We start from the raw sequence: 10,145 nt of genomic DNA, 5'->3' as shown, positions 1-10,145 counted from the left end.
CAAGTTTCGAATTGCAATATTGTAATGGCTTATGACAAAATCTGTCAATGCCGGTCCACGTCTTCGTATCAACCCTAATATAACGGCTAAATTCGGTATTTTTAAGATTTTAAGACGATTTGATACAGAATATGGCTTTGATACCTTCCTCACAAAGGGACAACACATGACACTTTCCCATAACTTTCAAAGGATATAGGTTCATATCCAAAAAAATACAGAGTAATTGTTCTCTGTTCAATACTCTAGGTGTGACATATGGTAGATATATTTCTTAAAGTTGAAATATAATTATAAAGGTTTCTGATTCTACATTGTGAGGTATCTAGGTTGAAAAAATAGTCACGGTGAATTTAGTTTTGTTCATATTTGTCATATTGGCATGATCTGGCATTTAATTTGAAATCGACATTTCTTAAGTGACGAAATATTTAATTCCCAACAAATATTCTTACAAACGTAGTTATCTCACTGCGATTTTTAGTTGATATGTGTATGGGGGGTTCTGCATGGTTTATAATCTTAACGATGGCTAACGATGACTTGCTATCAGAAATTGAGTAATCGTACAAAGGGTTAAATTCGAAAGTGAGAGCGAAACAATGTTTCCTATAAAATGCAATGAAACTGCTACCAAACACATCATTTATTTTGAAAACTTTTAGACAATAACATACGGAACACAAGAGGTGTGTTTAAATATAAATTTAAAATATTAAGTAATAAAATAAGAAAATAAAATTCCTGACACATAAATTATTAAAGTGATTTCTAAATTCATTTTTCTAACAAAAAAATCTCATCGTCTAATTCCAGCCATGGATTTCTATTATATGCCACCATCTGCCCCCTGCCGTGCCGTTGAAATGACCGCTAAGGCTGTAGGCGTTGAGTTGAACAAAAAAGTCATCGATCTCACCAAGGGTGAACACCTGAAACCAGAATTCGTTAAAATCAATCCTCAACACACCATTCCCACTTTGGTCGATGGCGATTTCACCCTCTGGGAATCTCGTGCCATTATGACATATTTGTGTGAGAAATATGACAGCAGCAAGAAATGGTATCCAGAATGTCCCAAAATTCGTGCAATCATCAATCAACGCATGTACTTCGATATGGGCACCCTGTATAAGAGTTTTGCCGATTACTATTATCCTCAGATCATGAAGAAAGCTCCCGCTGATCCAGAAATGTTCAAGAAAATCGAACAAGCTTTTGAGTTTTTCAATACTTTTTTGGATGGTAAACAATTTGCTGCCGGTGATGCTGTAACCGTGGCGGATATTGCTCTCTTGGCTACGGTGACAAATTTCGAGGCGGCCAAATTTGATTTGAGCAAATACGCCAATGTGGCGAAGTGGTATGAGACTTGCAAAACAGCTGTGCCTGGTTTTGCTGAAAATGTTGAGGCTTGTGCTAGCTTCAAGAAGTATTTTGAAAATTAAGTAGATAATTTATTGTTGTAAAATTAATGTTGTAGATTTTAAATAAATTATTATGTTTTGTTATTTATTGAAAATGCAAATGTTTTATTAAGAGCGCATGAAATTAAAAAAAAAAAAAAACAAGTAAAAAATCTTTTAATACCATCCACCTTAGGGTAAAGGAAACATTATGACCCACAAATACCAATTTCTAGACAAATTCGTGGAAAAATGTATAAAAAATCATCGAAATACGGAATACAAGGAGGTACCGTTATAAGGGGGTAATACCAAAACGTGGGACTATAAATACAATGTTTCGCCATACGAGCTAGAACCCATTATGACCCACAAATACCAATTTTTAGACAAATTCGCGATAATATGTGGCAAAAATCTTCAAAATACCGGATATCGGGAGGTACGTTATATGGCGGCTATACCAAAACGTGAACCTATACATACAGTTTTTCGTCAACGGAGCTAGAACCCATTATCACCAACAATTTTTAGACAAATTTGTATAAAATATGTGGCTAAAACTATCAAACTTCCGAATATCGGGAGGTATTTTTATTTGGGGACTATCCCAAAACTTGAGCCGATATTTCTCATTTTAAATATCAACCATCCTAGACGCAATGTAAACTGCTGTGACAAATTTTAAAGCTCTACGTCAAATAGTGTAAGCTATATCGTGATTACAACAGACGGACAGACAGACAAACAGACGATGTGAAATTTAATATACCCTCCTTTCCAAGGTGGAGGCTTTAGAAATGAAATAGTGTCGGACTTTTTTCAAACTTTGGGTGAAGTTGGTATGTATCGGCCCATTTATTCTTGGCTTTTTCTGCAAATGGTCGAAATTTTGAAAACTCCTAATTAATATATACAGGGTGAGATAAAGTCAAATGCCATAATTTTTACATTTTTTTTAAATTATATTGAAAGCCAGCAAAAAAATGTCGAAAATAGCATCAAAATTAAAAATTAGTTGAGATTTGTTCGAATTGGTCACCTTTGGCACGAATTATGGCCTTCAAACGGCCAATGAAACCTTCACACAGTGCCCGAATGTTACTCTGCGGTATTTTGGCCCATTCCCGTCGAAGCGCTTGCTTCAGGTGATCGACACTTTGGTATATTTTAGTGCCAACCTTTCTTTCCAAAATACTCCAGACACAATAGTCCAACGGATTGGTATCCGGAGATTTTGGTGGCCATTGTGCGCTGGAAATGAAACGATGAACCTGATTTTGTAACCATTCTTGGGTGGCGTGTGCTAAGTGCGATGGTGCTGAGTCTTGTTATAATGTCCAAGGTCTGTGACCAAAACGTTTGAGTGATCAAGGCTTTAATACACCCTCCTGAATATTCTCCCGATAATATTCGGCATTTATTCTGATGCCACGGTCGATTAATACGAGCGGAGAGCGGCCATCGGCTGTTATGGCGGCCCACACCATCACAGGGGTCGGCGCTTGAGTTCTGGTGGCCAACCGAAGGTGCACATTTTCAGCTGACTTCTTTTTTTTTTGTTTACTAACTGCTGGATAACTAATGTTTTCTCATCGGAGAACACCAAATTCGGCAGCTCACCACTTTGGCCAAGCCAAGCTACTCTTTAGCTCTTTTCAGTCTATTTTCTTTCTGTTGCGGTATAAGTTCTTGCACTTTTTGGAATTTTAATGGTTTTACCTCGAGTTCATATTTTTAATATTTGCCGAATGGAATATTGCGATATGTTCAGCTCACAAGTCATTTTTCGGCTTCGATTAAGTCGCTTCCTTACTAACTTTTGTAACCATTTCTTCTGATGTTGGTGTTTTCTTCCGTCCACTTCCTTGACGTCGGGCTACGCTACCAGTATCCTGGTAACGAGCGATGGTACGAGACACAAAAGATTTATTCACATTTAAATACTGGAGTGCTCTGACGATAGCCACTTGTGGTTTTCCAGCCAAATATAAAGAAATCATACTATCACGCTTGAAATCCATCACGAATAATTTTTTTTTTCTGGAAAATTCTCACCAGAATGCTTTTGTACCCTTGTAAGTAATATAATGAGCTATAACAGGAATAATTTTAACAGCTGTCTGCCGAGTTGCTTAGAAATGACAGCAGTCTGAAATTGGTTGCAGTTTTTTTTTTATCTCACCCTGTACTTGATTCTAGACTGAATTCAGCAGGATGTATGGGAGCGATATCTAAATTTGACACGATTTTCACCAATTCAAAACCACATCCCCATAAAATGCGAAATAATGAAAATGGAATATGGCGATGCTGTTCTTTTGGAATTCATACCAAAAAAATTTAATTTTCAAAATATTCATATAAGTTATGAGCGAAACAAGAATACATCGGACCAAACCCTTTTGCACCATTTCAACAAAAATTTAAAATTTCGAAAATTCGCAAGTAAAAAAGTAGCTATGTTCTGCCGGGCCAAACTTTTTGTACCCTCCATCATTGCAATGAACTTAAAATATTTAAAAAAAAAATCCCTCAAATAATACCACCTAAATGAAAATCTGCATATCAGATTCCGCACTTCAAATACGAAATTTGAAACAAATCCGGTAACAAATGTCTGTAAAATCATCAAAATACCGAATATTGTAAGGTCCGTTGTATGGGGACTATACAAAAACGTAGACCGACATGGCCCATTTACGAACTGAACTTCCTACTGCCAAAAGAAAAAAAAAAACACTTTTGTGCAAAATGTTATTTCAATTCGTTCCAAAGATAGCGTGAATTCATCCGACAGACGGAAATTGCTAACCGACTTAGAGTTGTATGCTGATCAAAAATATGTATATTTTGAGTATTTCGAGGAGTTACAAACGGAATTACAAAGTCAATATTCCTTCCATAAAATGACGGAGAGTATAACAAAGATATAAAATATTTTCCCACTTTTTGTCTAACTTTGCATGATGATGGGATATATCGTTCCAGTCCTTCTTTGCTTTCCCAAAAAACGGATACAATTTAAAAAAAACCAAAATTTACATATATTTTGGGTTATTTTGACATCGCGAAAAAAATTAAAATCTAAACATTAACGAGTTTGAACTCCATACCAAAGAGCTTAAGAGAGCTACAACCCTTTAACTCTCTGAGAAATGTATAGTGACAAACAAAGTTTATGTTTTGGCCTACTCTGGGCATGGCTAATCTTTCCACTTGTGATTGCTTGTTATCAGAAATTTTAAAAGCGTTCTGGGTGCTATTCTTAGCTAGTGGGGCACAGCTAGTGTTGTTTAGATTGCTTAAGTAAACATTAGCATATACAATTTTTTCTTTATATTTCTAAGGTGTGTGCTTAAAAGTGTGTAAGATTTCGAAATACTTTAAAATAATTCTTTCCCCTTTTCCAGTTATAGTCATGGATTTATATTACATCCCCTCTTCTGGACCCTGCAGGGCCGTTGAAATGACTGCCAAGGCATTGGGTGTAGAGCTAAACAAAAAATTCCTCAATCTTCGCAAGGGAGAACAATTTACTCCCGAGTTTAAGAAACTAAATCCTCAACACACAGTACCAACATTGGTCGACGGGGATTTTATTCTATGGGAATCTCGTGTAATTATGATGTATTTGTGTGAAAAATTCGACACGGCCAAGAAATGGTATCCAGAATGTCCAAAACTCAGGGCAATTGTCCAACATCGCATGATCTTTGATTTATCGACATTGTATCAAAGTTTTGCCGATTATTATTATCCCACGTTGTTGTGGGGCAAACCAGTCGATCACACAAAGTTGAAGAATATCGAAAATGCTTTTAAGGTATTCAATATTCTGTTGGAGGGTAAACAATTTGCTGCCGGTGATTCTGTGTCCATTGCTGATATTTCGCTGTTGGCAACGGTGACAAATTTTGATGCTCTTAAATTTGATTTTAGTAAATATCCCAATGTTGCTGCATGGTATGAGCGATGTAAGACGGCGGTGCCTGGTTATGCGGAGAATTTTGAAGCTTGTAAGATTTTCGAAAAGATTTTCCGTGGTAAATTGTAAATGTTTTCGATTTATTTTAAATTAATAAAAAATACATATTTAAAAAAAAAGACTGTGAAAAACTAAAAATCCAAAACTTAGGGCAATAATAAGTTTTTTAATTCTTTTTAGCCTGTAGCGGAAAACCTCAATTTTTTAGTAAGAAGAACACCAGATTTCCAAATACCAATTATTTCAAAAATGTTTGGGATTGGAATTTTCATCCGAAGAGATTTTTAAGAATTCGGTTCAAATGACGGCTGAAACATTTGAATTGCGGCTGAAACATTTGAATTGCAAGGGCCAGCAATATGGGGGCCTAAAAACAGCTTTGGGACTATGTTGGAAGTTTTTTGTTGGAATAGAAATCCGATTGCAGCTAATTTGGTTGGAAAATGCATTAAAAAACTTCAAAACGTTTTTAATCGAGAAGTAGCGCGGTTATTAGAGGCATATCAAATATTTGACCCACATTTTTATTTTTTTGTAAAAAATATAACCTGCTCATAACCCGAAAATGATGGCAAGAACTTTTAAAGTGGGGAAAATATAAACATATTTGTATATCGGGAAAATATCTATACATAAACTCATATAGCCAATTTTTACATAATTTTTAGGAAGCCTTGTCATCCCTTTTGAGATAAAACGTGTAAAAAAGCAACTAAGTTCGGTCGGGCCAAACTTTTTATACCCTCCACCATTCGGAAGGAACTTGAAATATTAAAAAAAAAACGTTGAAAAAACCGCTTAGGGGCTATATGAAGACGTGGTGCTGGATAAGTAATTTTCTGTCATAGGCTGTAGTACCGATTCCGAATGTCTCCAATATCATCAAAATACCGAATAAAGAGAGGTACTGTAGTATGGGGGCTATACTAAGACGTGGACCTGCATAGACAATTTTCCGTCATAGGTTGTAGTACCTATTACGAACTTCAAATACGAAATTTGAAGCAATTCCGGTGAAAACTGTGGCGAATCCTAGAAATACCGAATATCTCGGGGTCGAGTTATATGATTGCTAGAACGTAGACCTGTATAGACAATTCTCTTTCAGGGGGTAAAGTAGTCAGAGAGAACTCCTTGTGTGGATTTTCAGACTATTCCATTGACAAAATGTGGCTAAAAACATGAAAATACCGAATATCTGGGGGTACCATTGTATGGGGGCTATACGATATCGTGCACTTATATAGGAAATTCCCTTTCAGGGGGTAAAGTACTCAGAGAGAACACCTTGTGTAGAATTTCAGACTATGTCATTAAAAAATGAGACTAAAATCATCAAAATACCGAATGTCGGGAGGTGTAGTGATATGGATATACGTTATCGTGGACCGATATAGCACATTTTCGAACTTGACCTGCCTGCACAGAAAAAACGGATCTGTGCAAAATTGTAGCTTCCTCTCTTAATTCGTTTTGACTCTAGCGTCATTAAAAAGACGACTTAATAGTCTTAGAATTGTACGCTAATTAAAAAACGCTGTCTTAAATTTTTTTTCCGAAAATTCTTAAAACATCCACCACTTTGTCCATATAGGCCTTCGAGAAAAAATCTAAATATCTTCGAATCCTTCAAAAATATTCTAAAGATCAAGGAGAATTTATTAAAATTTCTGAATATTCACGAATACCTTAAAACGTATTCTGAAAATCCACGAAAATTTACTTCCACAAATATCCTAAATTCTACGAATCTTTGAAAATGTTAATTCAAAAAATATTCAAAATAATCACTAATCTGTTAAAATTGTTCTACAAAAATAATCTAAAAACCCGTCATTTCTTTACAAAATATTCACGGGTCTTTCACAATAGTCCTTAAAAACTACTCCAAATATGCCCACGAGTCCTTCACAAAATATTCTATAGGTTCAAGACTCTGTCAAAATAATCCTTAAAAATATATTTTTATAATGCACGAGTCGTCCCAAAAACCTTCTTAAGCTGCAAGAGCCTTTCATAATTCTTTGTAAATCTAGGAACCGTCAATATAGTCCTGTTTAAATGTTTTTGAGATTCACGAGTCCTTCAAACAATATTTCAAAGATCCACAAGTCTTTTAAAATATTCGTTCAAAAAATATCCAAAATTTCACAAGTCAAAATAATCCATCCAAAAATTATTTTAAAGTCTTACGGGTCTTTTAAAAAATATTTTAAAAATCCGCGAATCCTCCAGAATAATTCTACAAAAATATTTGAAATATTCTCGAGTCCTTTAAAGGGTAATATTTTCTAAAAATCAGGGCATTCAATTTTTAGTACATTTTAGCACTTTTCGTACCCTTTTAGTACAAATTTCAAAAAACCTAGCTTTTTAATACGCCTACGCAAAAATGATCGTCGTGCGAAATAAGTTTGCTATTTCATTTGTTACTCATCCAAATCAATAATTTTAGACCTATATGCTTTTAATCAGCTTAAAATTATGGACAGGCCCCCACATAACGGTACCTCAAGATTTTCGGTGCTTGGAAGGTTTCTGACACAATTTCCAACGAAATCAGCTGAATCTATCCCATTGGAGATAGTCTGGCAAATCTGTCGTCTCACTGAAAAAACAAAAAATATTTCCGCTAATTGCTAGACCCCTCATATAACGGTAAATCCCGATTTCGGTATTTTGAAGGTTTCAAAACCAATTTTCAACCAAATTAGATAATAATAAAGGTTTCGGGTTGATATTCTATGTTAAAATATTTTAATCTTTCATTATTTCTTTTTACTTTCATTATTTCATTATTTCTTTTACTTTCATTATTTCTTTTATAGTGGTGGAGGGTAAAAAAATTTCGGTCCGGCTGATCTCAAAGGAGTTTTTATTTGTTTTTTTTTTTTCTTCGATCGATTTTTCTGCATTTAATCACTTTTGTTTTGGATGGAGTAAGGAATTGGATATATTTTTAGAATATTGAACATATTTTTAGTATAGCCTCCAATTAGGCTGCCAATTTGGAGGATTTTCAAGATTTTGTCCGAATTTTTCCAAAGATTTTGATGCAATTTCTAAATTTGTAAAGGGTAAATTTTTTTCCATTCAGGTTGTTATTTTTTTTTTTTTTTTGTTTTTGAATTGAATTGAATGCCAAATGACATATTTGGAACAATTCCAGCTTAAACAAGTTAAAAAGCAGTAAGTTCGGCCGGGCCGAACTTTGAATACCCTCCACCATTTGGAACGAATTTGGAAATAAAATCCTGAAAAAATTTTGGTAAAATTTTAAAAATACCGAATATTGCCGTTATATTGGTGCCTATAGGACGTGGACCCACACAGGCATTATTTGTCATGAGTCATTACCAAATTCAAATTCGGAACTTGAAATAAACGCGAATAATGTAGCTAAAATCATCAAAGTATAGAATATAGGGAGGTACCGTTATATCAGAGCTGGGGGAAGACCTGAACCTGCGTAGACAATTTTTGTCATATTCTGTAGCATCCATTACGAACTTCAAATACGACATTTCAAACAACTTCGGTGAGTATTGTACCTAAACTCGTCAAAATACCGAATATAGGGAGGTACTGGTATATGGGGCCTATACGAAGACCTGGACCTGCATAGACAATTTTTTGTCACAGACTGGAGTTTCCATTACGAACTCTAAATGCGTAATTTGAAAAAATTTTGGTAAATAAAGACGCTAAAATCACCAAAATACCGAATATAGGGAGGTACCGTTATATGGGGGCTACACGAAGACGTAGACCTGAACAGACAATTTTCTGTCTTAGGCTGTAGTATCCATTGCGAACTTCAAATACCAAATTTTGAACAATTCCGATTAATAATGTCGCTAAAATCATGAAAATACCAAATATCGGGAGGTACAGTTATATGGGGGCTATACGAAGACGTGGACCTGCACAGACAATTTTCTGTCTTAGGCTGTAGTATCAATTTCGAACTTCAAATACCAAATTTGAAACAATTCCTGTGAATAATGTCGCTAAAATCATCAAAATATCGAATATCGGGAGGTACCGTTATATGGGGGCTATATGAAAACGTGGACCTACATGGCCCATTTACGAACTTAACCTGCCTACTGTAAAAATAAACCTGTGTGCAAAATTTTAGCTTTGTATCTCAATTCATTCGAAAGATAGCGTGATTACAACAGACAGACAGACGGACAGACTACGCTAAATCGACTTAGAATTTTACGCTGATCAAGAATATATATACTTTGTTGTGTCTGAGATGAGTATTTCGAGGAGTTACAAACGGAATGACAAAGTTAATATACCCTCCACAGTATGGTGGAGGGTATAAAATGAATATCTGAACCATTTCTTGACAATCCTTTGAGAGGACATTTTACCGATTTATGAAAAATGTGATAGAAAAGATGTCTAAATCCCTAAAAACGCTTTAAATTAGGCGGTACCATTCTATGGCGTATCATAAATTTTAGTCAAATTTCTGATATTGCATAACTTGTTTTCAAAAGGTTACAGAGAGCAATGTTTGAAATCCCAAAAAAAATTCCACAAATTTGTGGAACTTGTTAATTGATATGTATTTCCAAAACACCTGTTAGGGAGCGAACTATGACTCACAACACTACTGACTATTTGCACACCAACTGAGAAAGAAAAACAAAACTCAATTCAATAACAAAATCGATTCGTTCAACAAAAAGTTAACCATAGTTCTTTAATGTTTTCCCTGTTATTCGAAAACATTT

At 35.0% G+C, this 10,145-nt stretch overlaps 2 protein-coding genes across 2 annotated transcripts; both read left to right on the top strand.

The window, feature by feature from the left end:
* Nucleotides 1-533: 533 nt before the first annotated feature.
* Nucleotides 534-1,522, top strand: LOC101897621 (glutathione S-transferase 1-1). The gene is made up of 2 exons (XM_005180045.4): nucleotides 534-689; nucleotides 817-1,522. Exon 2 carries the CDS (start codon nucleotides 819-821, stop codon nucleotides 1,446-1,448), a length of 630 nt encoding a protein of 209 aa, XP_005180102.1. The 5' UTR covers nucleotides 534-689; nucleotides 817-818; the 3' UTR covers nucleotides 1,449-1,522.
* A 3,126-nt stretch (nucleotides 1,523-4,648) lies between these two features.
* On the top strand, nucleotides 4,649-5,463 carry LOC101899791 (glutathione S-transferase 1-like). The gene is made up of 2 exons (XM_005180058.3): nucleotides 4,649-4,756; nucleotides 4,820-5,463. Exon 2 carries the CDS (start codon nucleotides 4,828-4,830, stop codon nucleotides 5,461-5,463), a length of 636 nt encoding a protein of 211 aa, XP_005180115.1. The 5' UTR covers nucleotides 4,649-4,756; nucleotides 4,820-4,827.
* The last annotated feature ends 4,682 nt before the right edge of the window (nucleotides 5,464-10,145 follow it).

This window comes from Musca domestica, unplaced genomic scaffold (genome assembly GCF_030504385.1).
Source record: "Musca domestica strain aabys unplaced genomic scaffold, Musca_domestica.polishedcontigs.V.1.1 1, whole genome shotgun sequence".
NCBI lineage: Eukaryota > Metazoa > Arthropoda > Insecta > Diptera > Muscidae > Musca > Musca domestica.
Note: the sequence above shows the minus strand (reverse complement) of the source record. Positions and strands in the feature narration are given on the sequence as shown.

Coding starts and splice junctions, on each gene's coding strand:
- LOC101897621 (XM_005180045.4), top strand. CDS start 819: ATGGATTTCTATTATATGCCACCATCTGCCCCCTGCCGTGCCGTTGAA.
- LOC101899791 (XM_005180058.3), top strand. CDS start 4,828: ATGGATTTATATTACATCCCCTCTTCTGGACCCTGCAGGGCCGTTGAA.